This window comes from Dendrobates tinctorius, unplaced genomic scaffold (genome assembly GCF_039654945.1).
Source record: "Dendrobates tinctorius isolate UK_male_01 unplaced genomic scaffold, ASM3965494v1 ptg000475l, whole genome shotgun sequence".
Classification (NCBI taxonomy): Eukaryota; Metazoa; Chordata; class Amphibia; order Anura; family Dendrobatidae; genus Dendrobates; species Dendrobates tinctorius.
The window spans coordinates 554,515-581,975 of record NW_027362137.1 but is presented as its reverse complement, the minus strand read 5'-3'; the positions used below and the strand labels follow the sequence as shown (position 1 = coordinate 581,975).

At 45.8% G+C, this 27,461-nt stretch overlaps 1 protein-coding gene across 1 annotated transcript in view; it reads right to left on the bottom strand.

The window, feature by feature from the left end:
- The window catches only part of HSF2BP (heat shock transcription factor 2 binding protein), a 115,390-nt gene extending 89,189 nt beyond the window's left edge, over window positions 1-26,201 (bottom strand). The window contains exon 1 of the mRNA XM_073564724.1: window positions 25,751-26,201. Within this exon, the coding sequence (XP_073420825.1) occupies window positions 25,751-25,904 (154 nt within the window). The 5' untranslated portion in view covers window positions 25,905-26,201. The remainder of the gene's footprint in view (window positions 1-25,750) is intronic.
- Between the last annotated feature and the right edge of the window lie 1,260 nt (window positions 26,202-27,461).

The window sequence follows — 27,461 nt, the reverse complement described above, 5'->3', positions numbered from 1 at the left end:
GGGGGCCTGTCACGGGGATACCATGACAGAGAGGGGTTAGAAGATAGCAGCGTTTGGTTACACAAATTCTTACACTGATAAGAACTGCTTCACCATATTATTAAACAGTGTGGTTGCTCTGTCACTACAAGGGTTAATCAGCTTAGTTGAACTCCTGGAGCTCTCAATCCTGAATTGACTCAGCTGTAATGTGTTGGCCACTCTCCTCTGGTATATACAGTGGATATGGAAAGTATTCAGACCCCTTTAAATTTTTCACTCTTTGCTTCATTGCAGCCATCTTGGTAAATTCAAAAAAGTTATTTTTTTCTCATTAATGGACACTCTGCACCCCATATTGACTGAAAAAAAAACAGAAATGTAGAAATTTTTCAAATTTAAAAAAAAAAAAATATCACATGGTCATAAGTATTCAGCCCCTTTGCTCAGACACTCATATGTAAGTCACATGTTGTCCATTTCCTTGTGATCCTCCTTGAGATGGTTCTACTCCTTCATTGGAGTACAGCTGTGTGTAATTACACTGATAGGACTTGATTTGTAAAGGCGCACACCTGTCTATATAAGACCTCACAGCTCACAGTGCATGTCACACCAAATGAGAATCATGAGGTCAAAGGAACTGGCCAAGGAGCTCAGAGACAGAATTGTGGCAAGGCACAGATCTAGCCAAGGTTACAAAAGAATTTCTGCAGCACTCAAGGTTCCTAAGAGGACAGTGGCCTCCATAATCCTTAAATGGAAGAAGTCTGGGACCACCAGAAGTCTTCCTAGACCTGGCCTTACAGCCAAACTGAGCAAATGTGGGAGAAGAGCCTTGGTGAGAGAGGTAAAGAATAACCACAATATCACTGTGGCTGAGCTCCACAGATGCAGTAGGGAGATGGGGGAAAGATCCACAAAGTCAACTATCACTGTAGCCCTCCACCAGTCGGGCCTTTATGGCAGAGTGGCCCGACAGAAGCCTTTCCTCACTGCAAGACATATGAAAGCCTGCATAGAGATTGCTAAAAAACACATGAAGGACTCCCAGTCTATGAGAAATAAGATTCTCTGGTCTGATGAGGTGAAGATAGAACTTTTTGGTGATAATTCTAAGCGGTATGTGTGGAGAAAACCAGGCACTACTCATCACCTGCCCAATACAATCCCAACCGTGAAACATGGTGCTGGTAGCATCATGCTATGGGGGTGTTTTTCAGCTGCAGGGAACGGATGACTGGTTGCAATTGAAGGAAACATGAATGCAGCCAAGTACAGAGATAAACCAGGGATTGAAGCTTGAGGAGGACAATTTGCATATTCCAGGTGCCTTCTGGGAAAAGCGAAGAGTCTCCCTCAGCAAGAAGATCGTTGGGTACAGCCGTTGGGTACAGCCAGGACCAACTGCTTGGAAAGCATCGTCAAACCAGGGATTGAAGCTTGAGGAGGACAATTTGCATATTCCAGGTGCCTTCTGGGAAAAGCGAAGAGTCTCCATTTTTGCCTCTAGGACATTATTGCAAGAAAGCTTGCCTGATTGAGTAGATTACACAAAAAGAAGACACCCAGCAAGTCAGCAAGATCTAGAAGCAACATGGCAAATAACCTACATGGTGACCTGCAATATGTGCTACATGTTTACAGATCAACCAGAAGAAGAATCCAACTTCACCTGCCAGAAGTGTAGACTACTGGCCAATAGAAGAAAACGTGCGGAGGGTCTGGAAGAAAGAACTGCAACTGTGAAACTCAAAAGAAAATGAAGACTTCGTAGACAGAAAACAAGCATCTCTACGGGTCACAGAAGGTGAAGAAAGTGTCAGAGAACCTCCAAAAGCAGAAGAGTGGAAGCATGTGGCCAGAAGAAGTAAGAAGATCACGGAGACACCAACAACCACCAACACTACCAGCAAGCAAAGAAGAAAGAAAAGGGCACACAGCAACACCCAGAAGTGACAAGAAAAAGTACAGCCAAGAAGCGAAGAAGAGAGGTAGTGGTGGGAGACTCATTACTGAGAGGCACAGAAGCAGCCATCTGCAGACCAGACATAACCGCAAGAGAAGTATGCTGCCTCCCAGGTGTGAAGATCAAGGATGTAACCGATAGGATACCAAAGCTCATCAGGTCCAAGGACGTCCACCCATTTTTTCTGATACATGTTGGCACCAATGACATGGCAAGGAAGGACCTACCAACAATCTGCAAGGACAAACCTGGGAAACACACATTTGCCAGAAGACTCGCTACACTCATCAGGATAGCGTTAAACTAGAAGAAGAGGGGACGGGAAGAAAAACATTAGACTCGAACATGAAGCAGAATATATACTGATGAATGATATGAGGAGCGGCAAAGAAGACCCAAGACAACAAACTCAGAAGGGAGGTAAGAAAATTTCTAAAACAATCCACAGGGAGGAGATTGGAACAAAGCAAAACTCTCTAACCTGCTTGCTCGCAAACACCAGAAGCCTGACGAACAAGATGGAAGAACTAGAAGCAGAAACATCTACAGGTAACTATGACATAGTGGGAATAACCGAGACATGGTGAGATGAAAGCTATGACCGGGCAGATAACTTACAGGGTGACAATCTGGTTAGAAAGGATCGTAAACATGGGAGAGGAGCAGGGGTTTGTCTTTATGTAAAGTCTTGTCTAAAGTCCACTTTAAGGGAGGATGACGAGGAAAAAGCGAATATATTACACACCTTCTTCTCCACGGTATTCACGGTGGAAAATGAAATGCCGAGAGACAAAGAAAACCCGATATTAAGGGTCACCAATCTAACCCAAGAAGAGGTGCAAAACCGGCTAAATAAGATTACAATAGATAAATCTCCGGGTCCGGATGGCATACACCCACGAGTACTAAGAGAACTAAGTAATGGAATAGACAAACCATTATTTCTTATATTTAGAGACTCTATAGCGACGGGGTCTGTTCCCCTGGACTGGCGTATAGCAAATGTGGGCCAATATTCAAAAAGGCGCTAAAAGTGACCCTGGAAATTATAGGCCAGTAAGTCTAACCTCTATTGTTGGTAAAATATGTGAAGGGTTTCTGAGGGATGTTATTCTGGATGATCTCACTGAGAATAACTGTGTAACTCCATATCAGCATGAGTTTATGAGGAATCGCTCCTGTCACACCAATCTAATCAGCTTTTATGAAGAGGTAAGCTATAGACTGGACCAAGGTGAGTCATTGGATGTGGTATATCCTGATTTTTCCAAAGCGTTTGATACCGTGCCACACAAGAGATTGGTATACAAAATGAGAATACTGGGTCTGGGGGAAAATGTGTGTAAATGGGTAAGTAACTGGCTGAGTGATAGAAAGCAGAGGGGGGTTATAAATGGTATATTCTCTAAGTGGGTGTTAGGCGTCGAATTTCTCCCACTGCACAGGCCATGTCCTCTGCGGTCTCCTATTCTTCTGCAGCCGCAGAGGTTCCTGCTCAACAGAGACGTCGGTCACAGCGTCTTGCTCAGGCTAATGCTATGCGTCTGGTTTCTGCTGCCTCCCCAGGTTCAGCTATAGCATCCTGCATTAGTCAGCAGCAAGCAGACGCTCCTGAGACTAAGTCCTGCTTTTCTCCATCTGAGCATCCCCGTGAGACGACCGCTCATTGGTGGTCGGAGGTCACATGCTCAGGTCCTCAAGCAGCTTGGATTGGGCCATCAGGAGGGTCCCGGTGTTAGGAGTCAGATTTCTGCCCGTACTATGCAGGAATCTAGACCCTCACATTCTGCAGTCTCCTGCTCATTGTCTACTAGATATTGCAGAGGATATTGCCTTGCAGCAACTCTCTCCGGAGGCTAAGTCCTTCTTTCCATCTTCTGAGCATGCTCGTGGAACGAGCCCCCATTGGTGTTCGGGAGTCAGGTGCTCAGGTCCTGCTCCTAATCCTATTGGTTCAGCTCAGAGTTCTGGAGACTTCCGGAAGGTCCCGTTAGCTATAAAAAGTGCGCATGGCTGTTCCGCCATGCGCTAGTATAGTCATACTTGCTGCTGTGTGTATGTTAATGGATGCATGATCTGGTGAATGACTCATTTGAAACCCCATTCCTATGATATTACGTCTGTGTGAGGGAATGAGTTATAGCCAGTATTAGCACCAGCGCGCCATTGCTCCACAAGCACACCTGCTAGCGTCCAACATCGCGCCTGCATTACTGCGGTGTTATCTTGCGGCAAGTCCCACGCCACGCTGCTTTAGCAGCTTTAGAGTGCGTTCGCAGTTGCAACGCTGTGCACACGAGTGTTTACGGTAGGTCTTGGCGGATGTAGTGCCGTCATCTTGAACTACTCCGGTGACCATTTACCACTTATGTGCCGCTGAGTCTCTGTGCCTCTAACAGGCTAAGCGCAATTATATTTATTATTTGTATTAGCAGCTCTGTGAGTACAACAGAGATTGCTTTTGTGCACCTGGGTGATTTCTAGCCCTGTGCACACTACCGCCTGATTGCTCTGCCACCACCAAGCAGCGGTTTAAACATCTACTGCACGGTGGACCCCAAGTGGCGAACGCACTTTATTTACATTTTTTATTTAGTGCATTCCGCCACTTCTAACACCCGGAAGGCTGTGGTTATAAAATTATCGCACGGCCGAGTCTGACTTCTATACCAGGAAAGATCTTTGAACAAATTATTAAACAACATGTATGTAAGTACCTGGATAAGAATGAAGTGATTAAACAGAGTCAGTATGGGTTTGTAACTAATAAGTCATGTCAGACTAACTTGGATCCTTCTGACAGAATCACTGACTGGGTGGATCAGGGAAATGCTGTAGATATAGTATATCTTGACTTCAGCAAAGCATTTGACAAATTATCTCACACAATCTGTCATGATCCAGGATGGGGTTTCGCTTTGGCCCGTCCTGGTCAGACTGGGGGTTAATTGTTCTGCCTCTCTCTGGCAGAGGGCGGCTATTTAATGTTCACTGGACCTAGGTCCGGTGTCAGTTATACACCTGCCCTCGGCTGAGTTAGATGACCTCTTGTATACGTGTGCCTTGTGCCTGATAACTTGTTGCTTGTTTGGTTGTGATCCGGTTCTGTCCCTGTCACTAGTTCTGCTTGCCCCTCTTGTACCGCACCTGTTATGAATGGGTCACCGAGGAGGAAAAAACCTAAACATGCTAAGCCCAGAAAAACCAGAGAGGTTGGTAACTATGCAGATTGCAGATCCCTGATCCTAACCACACAACTAGCAGCAGCCGTGGAGCGTACCTACGATGAACCTAGACGCCTCGTCACGGCCGGAGGACTAAATAAGCCTAAAGCAAGAAAAGGGGAAAACTAACTGCAGACCCCAAAGGAATAGACAGCCCCCACACATGTATAGACGGTGAAACAAGATGAAAACACAAACACAGGCAGGAAAATAGGCTGAGCAAATGATGGGGCCCAAACTAACTAGAAAGGAGAGGAAAGGAAAGACACTGTCTGCAATCTGCCCAAAACCCTACAAAATAATGTCCAACACTTCTGATAACAAAATTAACCTTGAAGTCACTAGACTTCTCCCACTATATCAGCAATCTGAAATATTCTGAGACAGAGCAAAAAGAAGCCAATCTAATAGGGGACAAAAAGCAAATTGGCAAATACAGATAAATAAGAGTGGAAATTCAGCACAGCCCCAGCCGGGGCTGGCAGACCACACAAAAAACTGAATAGAACAACAAAATCAAGTGTGAACATTAGCAGAGAAACTTAGCTTGAGCTGACTGGAACAGAGCTGAGAACCAAGACCTGACAAGCAGAAGGAATCACCAGCACCAGAGTAGGGAGTCGGCTGTCTTAAATCCAATCTGAGATTCCTGAGGTCCAATCGTCATCCTCATTATCAGGTGGAAGATCTCTACTGATTAAATCAGCCTCACTACCTCCTGTTACCACCAGAGGGAGCCTGGAAGGAGAACTCACAACTGGTATACCAGAAAATGAACTCACAACACGCACCGCTCTCTCGTGTATGACTCTCTGCTTGTGACTCGACTGCTCTCTGCTCGTCCCTTTGGTACCGCACCGCCCTCTTGTGTATGACCTTTGGCTTTGTCTGACCTCCCGTCTGTTACCCCTCCTGTACCTCGTTAGCCCGTACTGAGTATGACCTCCGTTTTGCCCGACTCTGAGTTTTCTACCTTCCCTGAAAGCAGGACGCTAAGCCCCGCCCCCTTGCAGTCACATGACCGTAGGTCCTGTGCCAGCTTGCTAAACTTCAGAGTTCAGGTCCTGTGCATCTGTACTTTCTGGCTGTTCTTGTCCCCAGGGTTGCCTACAGTGCGGGTGAGTCCCTGCTCAGCGGAGGCTGTACACCGGCGCTGTCAGGATCCTGATACAATCCTTATTGAAAAAATGGCTAAGTATGGAATGGACAAGGCAACTGTTGGGTGAACTCATAACTGGCTTAGTGATCGGACCCAAAGAGTGGTCGTAAATGGCTGCACATCCAGTTGGAAGAATGTCTCAAGTGGGGTACCACAGGGCTCTGTCCTGGGCCCTGTATTGTTCAACATCTTTATCAATGATTTAGATGAAGGAATTGAGGGTAAACTGATTAAATTTGCTGATGACACAAAGCTAGGAGGGATAGCTAATACTAGAGAAGAGAGAGAGAGGATTCAAAAAGATATAAATTAACTGGAGCAGTGGGCAGCAACGAATGGTTTTTAACAGGGAAAAATGCAAAGTACTACATCTGGGCAATAAAAATGAAAAAAGCATATGCAGAATGGGAGGAATAGGGCTAAGCAACAGCAGATGTGAAAAAGATTGGGTATACTAATAGATCACAGACAGAACATGAGTCAACAGTGTGATGCAGAATACAATTCTAGGATGTGTTAACAGAAGCATACAGTCTAGATCACGTGAAATCATTATTACCCTCTACTCCTCTTTGGTCAGACCTCATCTGGAATATTGTGTCCAGTTTTGGGCGCCACATTTTAAAAAAGACATCAACAAACTGGAGCAAGTTCAGAAAAGAGCGACCAGAATGGGGATTGGTCTGCAAACCCTGTCTTATGAGGAAAGGTTGCAGGATTTGGGAATGTTTAGCTTGCAGAAGAGAAGACTGAGAGGAGACTTAATAGCTGTCTACAAATATCTAAAGGGCTGTCACATTGCAGAAGGATCAACTTTATTCTCATTTGCACAAGGAAAGACTAGAAGCAATGGGATGAAACTGAATGGGAGGAGACACAGATTAGATATCAGAAAAAACTTTTTGACAGTTAGAGTGATCAATGAGTGGAACAGGCTGCCACGAGAGGTGGTGAGTTCTCCTTCAATAGAAGTCTTCAAACAGAGGCTGGACAGACATCTGTCTGGGATGATTTAGCAAATCCTGCTTTGAGCAGGGGGTTGGACCAGAGGGCCCAGGAGGTCCCTTCCAACTCTACGATTCTAGTATAGTGAATATGGAGTGTGTGTTGTATGCAAGTATGAATGTCTCTGGTGACCGACTCATTATGAAACCCCTACGCTTGGTACGCATGTGTTGATCAGCCTTGCCAGTTAGTGCCTAGTCAGGGCCTAGCTTCAGCGCCAAGTAGAGGCTTTGCCTGTACGCCACTGTGCACTTGGTCTGCACTCCACAGTAGCCAGCGTCTATTAGTGGCGTTCGCAGGTGCGACGCTGTGCACCTAGTGGGTCTAGAGGGGCTCTTACCCCGCATCCTTGGGGCAGAGTCTTGTGACTGTACATAGCCGCTGATTCACCTGTGCCCTGTGACAGTTAACAGGGTAAGGCATCTGTGTTATGCGGTACTGTGGCTCTGTGAAGCAACAGAGCCCATCGCTATTACATACTGGGTGGCGTTTAACCCACGTTTGTCCAGTGCGATACCGCCATTTAGTATCCGCCATTACCGAGCAGCAGTTAACATCTCTGAACGCACCTTATTACCATCTTTTTATTATTTGGTGCGTTCCGCCAGCCCTAACAGTGGGTCGCTGTGACCAGTGGGGACCGCAGGGGTCGGTGTTGGGGCCTATTCTCTTCAATATATTTATTAGTGATCTGGTAGAAGGTTTACACAGTAAAATATCGATATTTGCAGATGATACAAAACTAAGTAAAGCAGTCAATACAAGAGAAGATAGTATTCTGCTACAGATGGATTTGGATAAGTTGGAAACTTGAGGCGAAAGGTGGCAGATGGGGTGTAACAATGATAAATGTAAGGGTATACACATGGGAAGAAGGAATCACTATCACCATTACACACTGAACGGTAAACCACTGGGTAAATCTGACCTGGAGAAGGACTTGGGGATCCTAGTTAATGATAAACTTACCTGGTGCAGCCAGTGCCAGGCAGCGGCTGCCAAGGCAAACAGGATCATGGGGTGCATTAACCCTTTCGCGCCTGAGCCTGTTTTTGCCTTCGTGACCAGGCCAATTTTTTCAATTCTGACCAGTGTCACTTTATGAGGCCATAACTCTAGAATGCTTCAACGGATCCTGCTGATTCTGACATTGTTTTCTCATGACATATTGTACTTCAGGATAGTGGTAAAATTTCTTAGATATGAACTGCGCTTATATGTTAAAAAAATCGAAATTTGGCAAAAATTTTGAAAATTTTGCAATTTTCAAACTTTTAATTTTCATGCCCTTAAATCAGAGAGTGATATCGCACAAAATAGTTAATAAATAACATTTCCCACATGTCTACTTTACATCTGCACAATTTTGGAAACATAATTTTTTTTTTTTAGGAAGTTATAAGGGTTAAAAGTTGACCAGCGATTTCTCATTTTTACAACAAAATTTACAACACCATTTTTTTTAGGGACCACCTCACATTTGAAGTGAGTTTGGGGGGTCAATATGACAGAAAATACCCAAAAGTGACACCATTCTAAAAACTGCACCTCTCAATGTACTCAAAACCACGTTCAAGAAGTTTATTAACCCTTCAGGTGCTTCACATGAATGAATGGAATGTGGAAGGAAAAAATAAACATTTAACTTTTTTTCACAAACATTTTACTTCAGAACCATTTTTTTTATTTTCACAAGTGTAAAAACAGAAAATGAACCACAAAATTTTTTGTGCAATTTCTCCCAAATACGCCGATACCCCATATGTGGGGCTAAACCACTGTTTGAGCACACGGCAGAGCTCAGAAAGGAAGGAGTGCCGTTTGACTTTTTCAATGCAGAATTGGCTGGAATTGAGATAGGACGCCATGTCGCATTTGGAGAGCCCCTAATGTGCCTAAACAGTGGAAACCCCCACAAGTGACCCCATTTTGGAAACTAGACCCCTTAAAGAACTTATCTAGATGTGTCGTGAGCACTTTGAACCCCCAAGTGCTTCACAGAAGTTTATAACGTAGAGCCATGAAAATAAAAAATCATTTTTGTTCCACAAACATGATCTTTTAGCCCCCAATTTTTTATTTTCACAAGGGTAACAGGAGAAATTGGACCCCAAAAGTTGTTGTCCAATTTGTCCTGAGTACACTGGTACCCCATATGTGGAAGAAAACTACTGTTTGGGCACACGGGGGGGCTCGGAAGGGAAGTAGTGACGTTTTGGAATGCAGACTTTGATGGAATGGTCTGCGGGTGTCATGTCGCGTTTGCAGAGCCCCTGATATGCCTAAACAGTGGAAATCCTCCACAAGTGACCCCTTTTTGGAAACTAGACCCCCCCAAGGAACTTATCTAGATGTGTGGTGAGCACTTTGAACCCCCAAGTGTTTCACTAAAGTTTATAATGTAGAGCCGTGAAAATAAAAAAATCATTTTTTTTCCACAAAAATGATCTTTTAGCTCCCAATTTTTATTTTCACAAGGGTAACAGGAGAAATTGGACCCTAAGAGTTGTTGTCCAATTTGTCCTGAGTACGCTGGTACCCCACATGTGGGGGGGGGGACCACTGTTTGGGCACACGGTGGGGCTCGGAAGGGAAGTAGTGACGTTCTGGAATGCAGACTTTGATGGAATGGTCTGCGGGCGTCATATTGCATTTACAGAGCCCCTGATGTACCTAAACAGTGGAAACCCCCAATTCGAATTCCAACCCTAACCCCAACACACCCCTAACTCTAGCCCTAACCCTAACCCTAGCCCTAACCCTAGCCCTAACCCTAGCCCTAGCCCTAACCCTAGACCTAGCCCTAGCCTGCCTACCTGCTTTTTTTTCTTTACTTTTTTTTTTATTTTTGTGTTTTTTATTTTTTGTATTTTTGACTCATAGTAACGCCACTTCTCCTCTGATCTCACACTGGCAGATGATCAGAGGAGAAGCAGCGTTACTATGTGACAAGATCGCTGCCCGGCACATAGTAACGCCACTTCTCCTCTGATCTCACACTGACAGATGAGCAGAGGTGAAGCAGCGTTACTGTGTGACAAGATCGCTGCCTGACACAGCTGTGCCAGGCAGCGATCAGCTGTGCCAGGCAGCGATCTAGTCACACAGTAACGCTGCTTCACCTCTGCTCATCTGTCAGCATGAGCTCAGAGGAGAAGTCGCGTTATAATGAGGGAGATCGCCGAGAAACAAGCAGCTTTCCCAGCGAGCTCTCTCATTGGCTGCTGTGACGCGACGTCATCAGGACCTGAACCAATCAGGTCTCGATGACGTCGGGGGTCCCAGCATGCATTGTGCACCGGGATCCCCGCGTTATAAGGTATGAGGGGGTCCCGGGGGGCACAAAACCGCCGACAGTAGATAAACGTCGGCGCTGCACAAAGCCCAGCAAGCGCCAACGTTTATCTACTGTGGGCGGTCACGAAGAGGTTAAAAGAGGTCTGGATACACATGATGAGAGCATTATACTGCCTCTGTACAAATCCCTGGTTAGACCGCACATGGAGTACTGTGTACAGTTTTGGGCACCGGTGCTCAGGAAGGGTATAATGGAACTAGAGCGAGTACAAAGGAGGGCAACAAAATTAATAAAGAGGATGGGAGAACTACAATACCCAGAGATATTAGTATTTAGTCTAGAAAAAAGACGACTGAGGCGCGATCTTATAGCCATGTACAGTTGTGGCCAAAAGTATTGACACCCCTGCAATTCTGTCAGATAATACTCAGTTTCTTCCTGAAAACGATTGCAAACACAAATTCTTTGGTATTATTATCTTCATTTAATTTGTCTTAAATGAAAAAACACAAAAGAGAATGAAGCAAAAAGCAAAATATTGATTATTTCACACAAAACTCCAAAAATGGGCCATACAAAAGTATTGGCACCCTCAGCCTAATACTTGGTTGCACAACCTTTAGCCAAAATATCTGCGCCCAACCGCTTCCGGTAACCATCAATGAGTTTCTTACAATGCTCTGCTGAAATTTTAGACCATTCTTCTTTGGCAAACTGCTCCAGGTCCCTGATATTTGAAGGGTGCCTTCTCCAAACTGCCATTTTTAGATCTCTCCACAGGTGTTCTATGGGATTCAGGTCTGGACTTATTGCTGGCCACCTTAGAAGTCTCCAGTGCTTTCTCTCAAACCATTTTCTAGTGCTTTTTGAAGTGTGTTTTGGGTCTATGACCTGCTGGAAGACCCATGACCTCTGAGGGAGACCCAGCTTTCTCACACTGGGCCCTACATTATGCTGCAAAATTTGTTGGTAGTCTTCAGACTTCATAATGCCATGCACACGGTCACGCAGTCCAGTGCCAGAGGCAGCAAAGCAACCCCAAAACATCAGGGAACCTCCGCCATGTTTGACTGTAGGGACCGTGTTTTTTTCTTTGAATGCCTCTTTTTTTCTCCTGAAAACTCTATGTTGATGCCCTTGCCCAAAAAGCTCTACTTTTGTCTCATCTGACCAGAGAACCTTCTTCCAAAATGTTTTAGGCTTTTTCAGGTAAGTTTTGGCAAACTCCAGCCTGGCTTTTTTATGTCTCGGGGTAAGAAGTGGGGTCTTCCTGGGTCTCCTACCATACAGTCCCTTTTCATTCAGACGCCGACGGATAGTACGGGTTGACACTGTTGTACCCTCGGACTGCAGGGCAGCTTGAACTTGTTTGGATGTTAGTCGAGGTTCTTTATCCAACATCCGCACAATCTTGCGTTGAAATCTCTTGTCAATTTTTCTTTTCTGTCCACATCTAGGGAGGTTAGCCACAGTGCCATGGGCTTTAAACTTCTTGATGACACTGCGCACGGTAGACACAGGAACATTCAGGTCTTTGTAGATGGACTTGTAGCCTTGAGATTGCTCATGCTTCCTCACAATTTGGTTTCTCAAGTCCTCAGACAGTTCTTTGGTCTTCTTTCTTTTCTCCATGCTCAATGTGGTACACACAAGGACACAGGACAGAGGTTGAGTCAACTTTAATCCATGTCAACTGGCTGCAAGTGTGATTTAGTTATTGCCAACACCTGTTAGGTGCCACAGGTAAGTTACAGGTGCTGTTAATTACACAAATTAGAGAAGCATCACATGATTTTTCAAACAGTGCCAATACTTTTGTCCACCCTCTTTTTTATGTTTGGTGTGGAATTATATCCAATTTGGCTTTAGGACAATTCTTTTTGTGTTTTTCATGTAAGACAAATTAAATCAAAATAATAATACCAAAGAATTTGTGTTTGCAATCATTTTCAGGAAGAAACTGAGTATTATCTGACAGAATTGCAGGGGTGTCAATACTTTTGGCCACAACTGTATAAGTATATAAGGGGACAATACAAATATCACTCCGAGGATCTGTTTATACCAAGGAAGGTGATGGTGACAAGGGGGCATTCTCTGCGTCTGGAGGAGAGAAGGTTTTTCCACCAACATAGAAGAGGATTCTTTACTGTTAGGGCAGTGAGAATCTGGAATTCCCTGCCTGAGGAGGTGGTGATGGTGAACTCAGTCGAGGGGTTCAAGAGAGGCCTGGATGTCTTCCCGGAGCATAACAATATTGTATCTTACAGTGATTAGATTCTTTAGAAGGATGTAGATCTGGGGATTTTTACTGATGGAATATAGGCTGAGCTGGATGGACAAATGTCTTTTTTCAGCCTTGCTAACTATGTTACTATATCCTGGATGAAAACCTCTTCCAGAGTGCTCTGGACATCAGACTTGGCCGAAGGTTCACCTTCCAACAAGGCAATGACCCTAAGCACACTGCTAAAATAACAAAGGAGTGGCCTCAGAACAAATCTGTGACCATTTCTGACTGGCCCAGCCAGAGCCCTGACCTAAACCCAATGGAGCATCTCTGGAGAGACCTGAAAATGGCTGTCCACCAACGTTCACCATCCAACCTGACGGAACTGGAGAGGATCTGCAAGGAAGAATGGCAGAGGATCCCCAAATCCAGGGGTCAGAAACTTGTGGCATAATTCCCAAGACGACTCATGGCTGTACTAGCTCAAAAGGTGGTTCTCCTCAATACTGAGCAAAGGGGCTGAAGACTTATGACCATGGGATATTTCAGTTTTTCTTTGTTAATAAATTTGCAAAAATTTAAATATAACATTCTGAATATATAATTGTTGTCCTTTACATTCCCCTCCGTATTCAAACGTTCCATTTAGAAAAATTCTAGAAAAAGTAGCAGGATGGCCAGAGCTGCCAATGCTGATTATAGGAGACTTTAATAGCGTCAGTGCTCCCAGTATGGACAAATTTCCAAGGGGGAACGGAATAATATCCCCTTTTGGACGGTTAATTAAAGACGTGGGACTGGTGGATATTTGGAGGGAAAAGTTTATGAACAACAGGGTATACTCATGTGCATCATCAACTTATCAGTCATTATTGAGAATAGACATTGTTCTGTGCAATGCTCAAATGATTTGAATGGTTACAAGAATTGAATATCAACCTCGATCCCTGACAGATCACTCGCCACTTTGGATGCAGATCCAGGTGGCTCCAGAAAGCACTAGAAAACGGGGAGGGTGGAAACTTAACCCACTCTTGCTCAAGATAATTAATGTCAGAGACACCACACTATACTTGCTCATAGAGCCAGTGCGCGTGTCCTGAGTACAGAAGCAGTGCTAAAAGTTACCTGGGGAGCAGGGCAGCAGAGGTGACCATGCGTGCTTCAAGCTAATAGTGTCAGGATGCTGTCAGCGCTGGGAAGTTAAGAGGGACAGGACCTGCGGACACTGAAATGAGCAAGCTGGCACGGGACCTATGGTCATGTGACTGCAAGGGGGCGGGGCTTAGCGTCCTGCTTTCAGATATGACAGGACACCATACAACTCAGAGTCAGGCAAAACGGAGGTCACAACAGTACGGGCAAACGAGGCACAGGAGGGACAAACAGATGGGTAGTCAGACAAAGCCAAAGGTCATACACAAGAGTGCGACGTGGTACCCAGGGGACGAGCAGAGAGAAGTCGGGTGACAAGCAGAGAGTCATACACGAGAGGTAGCGCAGTACAAGAGGGGCAGGCAGAACTCGTAACAGGGACAGAACCGGATCACAACCAAGCAGGCAACAAGTTATCAGGCACAAGGCACACGTACACACAAGGTCAACTAACTCAGCCGAGGGCAGGAGTATAACTGACACCGAACCCAGGTTCAGTGAGCACTAAATAGCCTCCTTCTGCCAGAGAGAGGCAGCACAATTAACCCATAGTCTAACCAGGATGGGTCAAAGCGAAATCCCGTCCTGGATCATGACAGTACCCTCCTCTTAATGGGGGGCCACCGAACCCCCAGGTCTCTCAGGGTACTTGGCGTGAAAGGCTTGGATCAACCGATCCGCATGAACTGATCGAGCAGGAACCCACGAGCATTCCTCAGGACCGTAGCCCTTCTAATGTATCAGATACTGAAGGGCACGACGGACCAACCTGGAGTCGACAATTCGTTCCACCTCGTACTCAGCCTGCCCGTCTACCAAAACCGGTGGCGGGGAAGATGATGATCCCTCACCACCGGACCTCACAGGTTTCAAAAGGGCCTTATGGAAAACATTAGGAATCCGTAGAGATGGCGGGAGACTCAACCGAAAAGCCACCGAGTTAACTGTGTCGGTAATTTCATAGGGACCTATAAACTTGGGTCCAAGCTTCGCAGAGGGGACCTTGAGCCTTATATTTTTGGTGGATAACCATACCTTATCCCCGACCTGAAACACTGGACCCACGGATCGATTTTTGTCCGCAAAAAATTTAAATTTGTCCTGGGCCTTCGTAATGTTACTCTGGACCTCCCGCCATACCTCCCCCAACCGCTGGATAGTCTCATCCGCCCCAGGACACCCAGAATTCAAACGGGAAAATTCTCCAAAATGGGGATGAAACCCATAATTGCAGAAAAAGGGAGATGTACCCGTAGACTGGTTAATGCGGTTGTTAAATGCAAACTCAGCCAATGGTAACACAGAACACCAATCATCCTGTCGGGCTGAGGTCAAACAACGCAGAATTTGCTCCAGAGACTGATTGGTCCGCTCAGTCTGCCCATTAGTCTCTGTATGGTAGGCGGATGAAAAGGACAGACCAATACCCAACCTCCTACAAAAAGCTCTCCAAAATCTGGACACAAATTGCACTCCCCTATCAGTCACCACATTCAAGGGTACCCCATGCAACCGCACCACATGCTCCACAAACAATCTGGACAATGTTTCCGCATTAGGTAGAGCTGCCAAAGGTACAAAATGTGCCTGCTTACTAAACCTGTCCACTACAATCTAGACCACGGTATTACCCTTTGAGGGGGGGAAGGTTGGTGATGAAATCCATGTACAGATGAGCCCATGGTCTCTCAGGAATTGGCAGTGGTACCAATTCCCCGGCCGGCCGGTTATGGGGAGTTTTCACACGGGCACAAACCTCACACGCAGACACATACTCCCCAACATCAGAGGCTAAAGAAGACCACCAGAATATTCTAGCAATGGCCTTCTGGGTGGCTGAGATCCCTGGATGTCCACCCAGAACTGAGTCATGGAACTCCTGGAGGACCTTGAGACGAAACTGAGCTGGCACAAAAAGTTTATCCACCGGCTTAGCTGGAGGTGCAAGAGACTGGGCTTCTCGAATCTCCCGTTCCAACACATTAGAAACATCTGCCACCACCACCCCAGGCTGAAGAATGGAGGATGGAGGTTCCGGGGGGGACACCGGATCTAGACTGCGTGACAACGCATCCGCTCTGATATTCTTGGATCCTGGCCGAAAAGTGATCGAGAAGTTGAATCGGGAAAAAAAAAGTGACCATCTAGCCTGTCTGGGAGTCAACCTTTTAGCTGACTCAATGTAAGCTAGGTTTTTGTGGTCCGTGATTACCGTTATAGGATGGACAGCCCCCTCCAAAAAATGCCTCCATTCATCAAAGGCCAATTTTACGGCCAGAAGTTCCCGATTCCCCACATCATAGTTTCTCTCCGCAGGGGAGAACTTCTTTGAGAAAAAGGTGCAAGGTCTTAAATTGGTCAAAGTGGCGGGTCCCTGGGACAATACCGCCCCCACCCCCACCTCTGAGGCATCTACCTCAACAATAAATGGTTCAGACGGGTCCGGTTGAATAAGAACCGGGGCAGACATGAAACATTTTTTCAAAAACTGAAATGCCGCTACTGCTGCGGTTGACCAATTCTTGATATCAGCCCCCTTTTGAGTCATGTCTGTGAGGGGTTTAACCACCTGTGAGAATCCCCTTATAAATTTACAATAATAATTGGCGAATCCTAGGAAACGCTGCAGAGCCTTCAAATCACAAGGTTGAACCCACTCGACAATGGCCTGCACCTTATTAGGATCCATGCGATACCCCTCAGCAGACACGATGAACCCCAGAAAGGACAGTTCCTGAACAAAAAATAAACATTTTTCAAGTTTAGCAAAAAGACAGTTCTCCTGGAGCCTTTGGAGAGCTGCCCGAACATGACCAATGTGAGCCTGTTTATCAGGAGAGTAGATTAAAATGTCATCCAAATACACCACCATAAAACGTCCAATCAAATCAGAGAACACATGATTTATGAAATTTTGGAAGACCGCTGGAGTGTTAGTCAGGCCGAAGGGCATGACCAAATTTTCAAACAACCCTTCAGTGGTGAGAAAAGCGGTTTTCCACTCATCTCCGTCCCGGACTCGGATAAGGTTATACGCTCCCCATAGATCTAATTTCGAAAACCACTTAGCTCCGGACAACTGATTGTATAAATCAGGAATAAGTGGAAGGGGATACGTATTCCTCACAGTTATTTTATTTAACTCATGGAAATCGAGGCATGGGCGTAAACCACCATCTTTTTTCTTTACAAAAAAGAACCCCGCCGCCACAGGAGAAACAGAAGGACGAATATGTCCCTTACGGAGACTCTCGGAAATGTATTCCTTCATCGCAGTCCGTTCCGGTTCCGAGAGGTTATACAAGCGGGCTTTGGGCAATTTAGCACCTGGAACCAGGTCAATGGCACAATCAAATGGGCGGTGTGGTGGTAAAACCTCAGCCTCTTTTTCGGAGAAAACGTCCGTATAATCTATCAGGCACTCCGGAATACCTTCTAGACTCACGGACGACACAGACACAGAAACAAGACATTTCTCAGAGCAATAGGGACCCCATTTAACAATATCCCGAGATTCCCAATTAATCACAGGATTATGCAGATGTAACCAGGGGAACCCTAACACCAGTCCCGCAGGCAGGTTGTTCATTACAAAACATGAAATACGTTCCTGATGTAAGGAACTCACTTTAAGGAGAAACTCTTCAGTACGAAACATAATGTCATTCTTAACCAGTGGTGTTTTGTCAATAGGAACAATGTGAATCGGAGTCTCCAACCTAACTGTCCCTAACTTACACCTGGCCACCAAGTCAGAGTCAATAAAGTTCAATGACGATCCGCAATCCACGAAGGCAGAAGTGGATGTGGAGACACTCCCACAACAAAGTTCCACTTGAAACAACATTTTAGAGAAGGCAGAAAAGGGTACCTGAGAGCCTGGGTGACCTCCACGATAATCACCTGGGCTCAGTTGCTTGTTGGTTAGTGGCCGTGAGGGGCAATCCTTTTCCCAATGTCCAGACTCGCCACTGTGAAAACAGCATTTTCTCACGCGTCGTTGTCTCCTTTCTTCCTCCTTGAGGTCGATGGTTCCCATCTCCGTGATTTTCAATGTAGAACTGGCTCCCCTTCCTTGGGAGAATAATGATGTCTCTGTTTGCATCACTCCCCTCGCCCGTAACCTGCGATCCATTCGGACGGCCTGAGTCATAGCTTCCTCCAAGGAATCAGGTGGGGGGTGGAGAGCCAAGGCGTCTTTCAGATGCTCAGACAGTCCTCTACGGAACAAACCCCGGAGGGCGGCATCATTCCAGCAGACCTCAGCAGCCCAGCGTCTGAACTCGGAGCAAAACCACTCGGCTGAGTGCTTCCCCTGGCAAACATTCATCATCATGTCCTCAGCCATACGCACCCGATCAGGCTCATCAGAAATATGCCCCAGGGCCTCAAAAAATGCATCCACAGTCATATGCTCAGGGGCAGTGGTAGGAAGGGAGAAAGCCCAAGCTTGGGGGCTCCCCTTAACAGGGACATAATGACCCCCACTCTCTGACTTTCATCCCCAGAAGAGTGTGGTTGTAAGGAAAAAAAAAGCTTACAGCCCTCCTTGAAAACTCTGAATTCATTTTTATCTCCAGAAAAGGTATCGGGTAATTTAACCGGAGATTCCGGGGAAATTAATGTAACATCCCGAGCCCCCGATGAAAGAACCCCCTGCACAGTGTCAGCGATCAGCTGCTGAGACTGAGCCAGGACTCTTTGTTCTCCAAAGAGTTTCTGAGACATCTGCGTCAGGTGCTTAACCTGTTCAGAAAGAGCGTGCATAGGATCCATCACACACACAGGTGAATGGGAGCAGGGAGAAAAAAAAAATGGTATGGGTCAGTTATAATGTCAGAGACACCGCACTACACTTGCTCAAAGAGCCAATGCGCGTGTCCTGAGTACAGAAGCAGTGCTAAAAGTTACCTGGGGAGCAGGGCAGCAGAGGTGACCATGCGTGCTTCAAGCTAATAGTGTCAGGACCCTGTCAGCGCCGGGAAGTAAAGAGGCACAGGACCTGCGGACACTGAAAATGATCATGCTGGCACAGGACCTATGGTCATGTGACTGCAAGGGGGCGGGGCTTAGCGTCCTGCTTTCAGATATGACAGGAGTCAGGCAAAACGGAGGTCACAACAGTACGGGCAAACGAGGCACAGGAGGGACAAACAGAGGGGTAGCCAGACAAAGCCAAAGGTCATACACAAGAGGGCGACGTGGTACCAAGGGGATGAGCAGAGAGAAGTCGGGTCACAAGCAGAGAGTCATATACGAGAGGTAGCGCAGTACAAGAGGGGCAGGCAGAACTCGTAACAGGGACAGAACCGGATCAAATCCAAACAAGCAAGCAAGATATCAGGCACAAGGCACACGTACGCACAAGGTCAACTAACTCAGCCGAGGGCAGGAGTATAACTGACACCGAACCCAGGTCCAGTGAGCACTTAATAGCCGCCCTCTGCCAGAGAGAGGCAGCACAATTAACCCATAGTCTAACCAGGATGGGTCAAAGCGAAATCCCGTCCTGGATCATGACAATTAATTGTGCTAATATTAAAGAGCAGATGAAGGAATTTTTTTTAAATGAACTCTGGCATGGCCCATAGTAGTACAGTCTGGGATACGATGAAAGCCTTTCTGAGGGGAATCCTAATTACAGAAATTAAGATGGTAAAAGATAAGGGAAAAAGGGGAGATCTTGCAAGACAGAGTTCGAGAAACTGAGGGCCAGGATATACAAGACAATAGTGTGGAAAATAGGGAAAACTGGAAGGAGGCCCAAAACCAAAAAGAACAGGCAGATAATAAAAGAATGTTTATAAACCAACAGTTCTATGAAGAGGGGGAGACCGCGGGAATATTACTAGCTCAAATGGCTCAAGCTCAAAAAGAAAACGCATATATACACACAGGTGAAAGATGACATGGATAGAATGCATACTCAGACGTCAGAAAGTCTACAGGGTCTACGAGAGTTCTACATGAAATTATATTCATCTGGGGTGGAGTAAACACAGGAGGAACTAAGGGAATACCTACAAGGGATCCACAGACCAAGCCTGAGCGAGGGGGACATACAAACAGCAATAGGAAGCATGTCCAATGACAACGCGCCAGGACCAGATGGTCTCCCGATAGACATTTATAAAACATTTCAGGAAGAAATGGCACCTCATTATTTAGAAATGATTAATGGGGCATTAAATGAGGGAGAGTTACCGAAGTCTTTATATTAAGCTACAATAGAGGTATTGCCTAAGGAGGGAAAAGATAAAGAATTGCCAGATTCGTAAAGACCCATCTCATTATTAACAACAGACATCAAAATATTAGCTAAAGTACTGGCAAATAGGTTGAGCTCCGTTATTACGACAGTAGTTCACACAGATCAGGCCGGCTTCATGCCATCCAAGCCTACAGGCAGCACAATCTGACCCCGGGGGTAAGGCGGTGCTCTCCTTGGATGCCACGAAGGCATTTGATAGTGTGAAGTGAGGATATATGTGGGGGACTCTGCAAAAAATGGGCTTTGGCCATATATTTATTAAGTGGGTACAGTTGTTATATAAAGGTAAGGGCTAATGGGGAAACCTGGGAAAGTTTCCATCTGTTCAGGGGAACAAGGCAGGGCTTCCCACTGTCACAGCTGCTTTTCGCTATAGCAATAGAGCCATTAGCATGCATTATTAGACAGCACCAGGAGATGAAAGGTTTTGCTTATGGACGTAGAGAGGAGCGGACAGCATTATACGCAGGCGGCATATTATTGTTTGTGGGGGATATATCTGCATCTCTTCCGAAGATTATGGACATAATTTCTAGGTTCGGTGTATTCTCGGGATTAAAAGTTATTTGGGGAAAATCGGCTTTACTCCCTTTAGGAAATAATGACAATCTTCAAGTGGGGAGTTTCTCAAAAAACCCAGTAGTTAAAAAAATGAAATATTTAGGTATTCAAGTAACTAGGGAAGTGAAGGATTATACGTCACTGAATCTTGGCCCTTTAATAGTAAAATCAAGGAAGAAGGAGGGAACTTGGGGAAAATTACCATTGCCCCCCCTAGGGAGAACAAATCTAATCAAAATGTGCCTCATGCCATCTATCCTCTACATTTTACATCACTCCCCAGTATGGATCCGAAACACTGGTTCAAAAAAATGCAAAACACTTAGAGATTCAGTGTGGAAGAAAGGGTGACCTAGAATCAAACTGGAGAAATTACAGGTACCAAAGGATCAGGGTGGACTGGCATTACCGCATGCATGGGGGGGACTTTCTGACCTCTCAACTACTACATTTTAAGGGATGGGCTCTGGAGGAAAATAATGAAGCAGGGGCATTGGATATTAAATCTATGGGGGTGGCAATAATATTATAGACCTTTTGGAATCAGATGGCTTTAGGGACAGGTCCCGTAGTGCCCCAACGCTGTACACAAATTCATAAGATATGGTGGACTTGTAAAAAATTATGGGAAATTATTCTCAATACACCCCTCTATGGAATAACAGACACTTGAGAGATTTATTCCAATTTGGAGGGATTTGGGGGGTGGAAGAATCAAGGGTTCATATATTTGCATCAGGTATATATAGGGGGGAATATTTGTTCCTTTGACCATTTAAAACAAACTTATCAGATAAAAAATTCAGAATTCTATAAGTATTTACAATTGCGGCATGCCTTGAGGGCCCAGGATGCCATAACGCCGATTAGAGTATCCACCAACGGGTTACTGGACCATGTTGTCAAAGCAAAAAGGACAAAAGGGCTGGTTTCTTTATTATATCAATCATTATTGAGTACAATTTTGGGAGACCCTATGGCACTCACTAAGTCCCGGTGGGACAGATATCGTTTGAAGAGTGGGAGGACATATTGGAAGCTACAGGTAAATTGTCAATGAACACAGCGCAGAGGAGATCCCAGCTATTCCTTATTCATAGGGCTTATAGGACACCAAAGATGATGATGAATGCCCGAGATGTAGGAGAGAAGAAGCTGACCTATTGCATATGTTTTCGTCATGCCCCAAGCTTGGAGGGCTATGGGGGGATGTGGATAAATTGGTTGGAGAGGTGTTTAATGTACATTTGGACATGAAACCAAGAACGTGTATCCTGGGATATCTGGGCGATTGTGGTATTAACGCATCCATTCAATTGGGAATAGGCAAAATATTGTATCATACCAGAAAGTGTCTCGCCAGGCAGTGGCTCTCGTACAGTCCGCCTGGGACTGACCAGATAATTAGAGACTGGAATAACACCATTCTAATGGAGAAAAAGACATATATTAAGAGAGGAGCTGGTAAGAAACTTGGGGAACAATGGGGAAAGTGGATCAAATGTAACTGGGTTGTTTCAGAGGCGCTCGCTGGAGATGTGATATTTGTACATTTATGTTAAGGGCATGTCACACTAAGAGATATCGCTAGCAATATCGCTATAACTTGTGACGTTATAGCGACATCGCTATGTCTGATACTTACCTACGACCGGCTCCCCCGCTGGTTATCGCTGATCGCGCGAGAACGTCCAGGACTGTTTCTCGTCGTCAGCTTCCTGCGGCGCTTCCTGTGGAGAGACGAGCGTGGAGCCGGGCGGGAGGACGCAGGATCGCCTAGTGTGACAGGTAAGTAGCGACCCCCGACCCCTGCGATGTCGCTGGTGAGATCTGCCTGTGTGGCAGCTCACTAGCGACCACTTAGCGATGCACCAGCGATCCTGACCGCGTCATATCGATGGTCGGGATCGCTGGTGCATCGCTAAGTGTGACAGTACCTTTAGAGTAGGATATAGAAGGGCGTAGGAATGATATCATCTGAAGACTGAATGTATTAGTGAATACTGCAGAAACAAACACACAGGAAAAGAAGACATACCAGACAAGGGGAAGGGGGGGTGTCTTGGGGGAAGAGTTTAATTGGGGCGGAGGGAAGGTTTTGATAATTGGTTTACAATAAAATTATAAGATTATTCCATGATACAATGCAGGTATGCTTATGACAATGTCATGAAAACGGATGGATTTACAGTGATATGTAAAACAAGAATGTAATGTGTATTGGGAAATCGTGAATGTCACAATTAAAATGGTTTTAAAAAAAAAGTCTACATTTCTGTTTTTTTTTCTGTCAAGATGGGGTGCAGAGTGCACATTAATGAGAAAAAAAAGAACTTTTTTGAATTTACCAAATGGCTGCAATGAAACAAAGAGTGAAAACTGTAAAGGGGTGTGAATACTTTCCATACCCACTGTATGCTCGCCACTAGAACGTGAGAGTTGCCTGTGATAATGGTTCTACTTCCTAGTTTGGAGTTGAAGGAAAAGTTCAGAGTTTGGAGTGGGTAGTTAGAGAGTTTTTCAGGAGATTGTTGTGTGGAGTTGGTTTGCGTGTTTATCCTTATCCTCTCACATTTGGTTTGTGCCTTCTATTCCTTCCTCGTTTCCCACTCTGTTGTTTTGTGAGTGTATTTGTATGATTGCAGTTTTCTTTCCTCACTGTCTGTTAATCCGGTCTGTCTGGATAGTATTTTCCAATACACTTTGACCTCAAACCTCTATGGGTAGGGGAGGGAACAGCTAAGGGTTAAGATAGGAGCATAGCAAGGTACAAGACCCCAGGCTCTCCATCATCTGGGTGACAGTCTCGAATAGCCTGTCCCTAGTTCGAGGGATCAGATAGGTGCCAACAGTCCGGTTTGTTCACAGTTTTTTCTGCACCCGCTAATCCACTTGGATTTGCAATTGATTTTTGTATTCTACGCTATCCTTTGATTTAAAAAAAAAAAAATTGGAATAAAGGTTTTTTCAATTTTTAACATCAAAGCTGGATAATCTTTCCTTTCTCACAGGTGCCAACAGTCCCTTGCCACTATGTGACACATTGAAGGAGAACTCAAAACCTCTCATGGCAGCCTGCTCCACTCATTGATCACCCTCACTGTCAAAAAGTTTTCCAATATTTAATCTGTATCTTCTCCCTTTCAGTTTCATCCCATTGCTTCTTGTGTTTCCATGTGAAAATGAGAATAAAGATGATCCCTCTACACTGTGACAGCCCTTCAGATATTGGTAGACAGCTATTAAGTCTCCTCTTAGTCTTCTTTTTTGCAAGCTAAACATTCCCAGATCCTTTAACAGTTCCTCGTAGGACATACTTTGCAGTTCGCTCACCTTCCTGGTCGCTCTTTTCTGAACTTGCTCCAGTTTGTTGATGTCTTTTTTAAAATGTAGTGCCCAGAACTGGACACAGTATTTAAGATGATGCCTGACCAAGGAGGAGTAGAGGGGGATAATGACTTCACGTGATCTAGACTCCATGCCTCTCTGTCACGTTCGTGACCACTGTGCCATGGACCGCGGAGAGCCTGGAGGGGGCTAAGCGATCACCTGACTATCCACTAGAGCCTCTGATGGTGAGGTGAGATTTGGCTCCCGATGAACGCCAGGTACCACCCCAGGGCAGACCAATGGTTGCAAAGCAGCTGCACCTGAAGAACAGGCTGAATGGAGCAGCAGGCGGAGCTTGTATCAGGGTGCAGCAGGCAGGGTTTGTGTCAGAGACAGAGTTTGCATCAGAGTGCAACTAGCAGGATTTGCTTCAGAGTGCAGCAGGCAGAATTGGCTTCTAAGTGCAGCAAGCTGGATTTGCTTCAAGGTGCAGCAAGCAGAATTTGCTTCAGAGTGCAGCAAGCGGAATTTGCTTCAGAGTGCAGCAAGCAGAGTACAACAGGCAGGATTTGCACTTGGAGTACGAGCTGGCCCTTTAAAAGGGTGGCAGCGCGCACGCGCATGCCCTTAGAACATGGCCAGAGGCCTGGCTGGAAGTGCTGCTGGGAGCATGCGCAGCATGAGGGGGAGAGGGAACAACCGCAGCGCGGGTAAGTGGACTGACACGCTGGGAAGTCGACGTGGTACTAACATTCTCTTATTACATCCCAGAATTGTATTTGCCTTTTTTGATGCTGTGTCACACTGTTGACTCATGTGCAGTCTGTGATCTATTAGTATACTCAAGTCTTTTTCAAACATGCTGTTGCTTAGTTCTATTCCTCCCATTCTGTTGATGCCATTTTTACTTTTCTTGCCCAGATGTAGAATCTTGCATTTATCCCTGTTAAATACCTTTCTATTAGTTGCTGCCCATTGTTCAAGCTTATCTAGATCCTTCTGAATCCTTTCTATCTTTTCAAAAGCTAACTATCCCTATTAGCTTTGTATCATTTGCAAATTTGATTAGTTTACCTTCAGTTCCCTTATGTGGGTGTATGTGGGGATTGGCCTTGTTCATGTGGGGACTGGCAGTATGTATGTGTGAAAAGACTGGCAGTATGTATGTGTGAACGGGTCGTGTGTAAGTGGAGGGGCCGTGTGTGTGTGTGGGGATTGGCAGAGTGGAGGGGCCATTTGTGTGCGTAGAGGGGCAGTATATTGTGGGAAATGGACAAATCGAGGTGAGAATGTGTGGAGGGGCCGTGTGTGTGTGCAGAGGCAGTGTTTGTGTGGAGTGGTGTTGTGTATGTGGGGATTGGCGGTAAGTATGGTGTGGAGGGGCCATGTGTGTGACTATGTGAGGATTAGCGGTGTTTATTTGTGGAGGGGCCATGTGTATTTGTGTGTGAAGGGGCGCTGTGTTTGTGTGTGCAGCTGAGGCGTGTGTATATGGGGATTGGCAGTGGGTACGTGTGGAGTAGTCATGAGTGTGAAAGTACAACGCTCTTAGACCATGAGGCCACTCACCGCTCTCGACCACCTCCAGCCGCTGCACACCCTCCAGCACATCTTGGCTCAGGATTTTAGGCAAAAACTCCTTCATCTGCATCACTTCAGTGGTCAGACGCTCTAAATCCCGCCTCCTGACTAATAAAAATTCTCCATCGAGGGGCCCAGACATTACTGATAGCAGCAATCACAAAGCACGACCTACAGGTATAAACAGACAGTTACAATCCACTTCAACAACACCAAGATGGAGGATGCATGGTGGAGCCAATGTTTGGCGGAATGGGTGTAAGGTGATGCGGATGCATGGTGAAGTGGCAGTAACGTGGAGTGGGTGTATGCTGATGCGGATGGATGATAGGGCGGACATATGGTGGAATGCTACTATTGTTGACTAGGTGTATGATGGAGCGGAAGTATCGTGGAGTTGGTTTATGGTGTAGCGGTATTATCATGGAGTGGGTGTATGGTGGTATGGTAGTATTGTGGAGTGGATGCATGGTGTGGAAGTAATATTGTGGACCAAGTGTGGTAGAGCGCATGTATAGTGATGTGGGTGTATGGTAGGGTAGATGTGTGGTGGTGCGGATGTACAGTGATGTGGGTGTATGGTGGGGCAGTAGCATCATTGAGCGGGTTTATAGTGATGTGGATGTATGGTAGGGTAGATGTGTGGTGGTGCGGATGTACAGTGATGTGGGTGTATGGTGGGGCAGTAGCATCATTGAGCGGGTTTATAGTGATGTGGATGTATGGTAGGGTAGATGTGTGGTGGTGCGGATGTACAGTGATGTGGGTGTATGGTGGGGCAGTAGCATCATTGAGCGGGTTTATAGTGATGTGGATGTATGGTAGGGTAGATGTGTGGTGGTGTAGATGTACAGTGATGTGGGTGTATGGTGGGGCAGTAGCATCATTGAGCGGGTTTATAGTGATGTGGATGTATGGTAGGGTAGATGTGTTTTGGTGCGGATGTACAGTGATGTGGGTGTATGGTGGGGCAGTAGCATCATTGAATGGGTTTATAGTGATGTGGATGTATGGTAGGGTAGATGTGTGGTGGTGCGGATGTACAGTGATGTGGGTGTATGGTGGGGCAGTAGCATCATTGAATGGGTTTATAGTGATGTGGATGTATGGTAGGGTAGATGTGTGGTGGTGCGGATGTACAGTGATGTGGGTGTATGGTGGGGCAGTAGCATCATTCAGTGGGTTTATAGTGATGTGGATGTATGGTAGGGTAGATGTGTGGTGGTGCGGATGTACAGTGATGTGGGTGTATGGTGGGGCAGTAGCATCATTGAGCGGGTTTATAGTGATGTGGATGTATGGTAGGGTAGATGTGTGGTGGTGCGGATGTACAGTGATGTGGGTGTATGGTGGGGCAGTAGCATCATTGAGCGGGTTTATAGTGATGTGGGTGTATGGTAGGTTAGATGTGTGGTGGTGCGGATGTATAGTGATGTGGGTGTATGGTGGGGCAGTAGCATCATTGAGCGGGTTTATAGTGATGTGGATGTATGGTAGGGTAGATGTGTGGTGGTGCGGATGTACAGTGATGTGGGTGTATGGTGGGGCAGTAGCATCATTGAGCGGGTTTATAGTGATGTGGATGTATGGTAGGGTAGATGTGTGGTGGTGCGGATGTACAGTGATGTGGGTGTATGGTGGGGCAGTAGCATCATTGAGCGGGTTTATAGTGATGTGGATGTATGGTAGGGTAGATGTG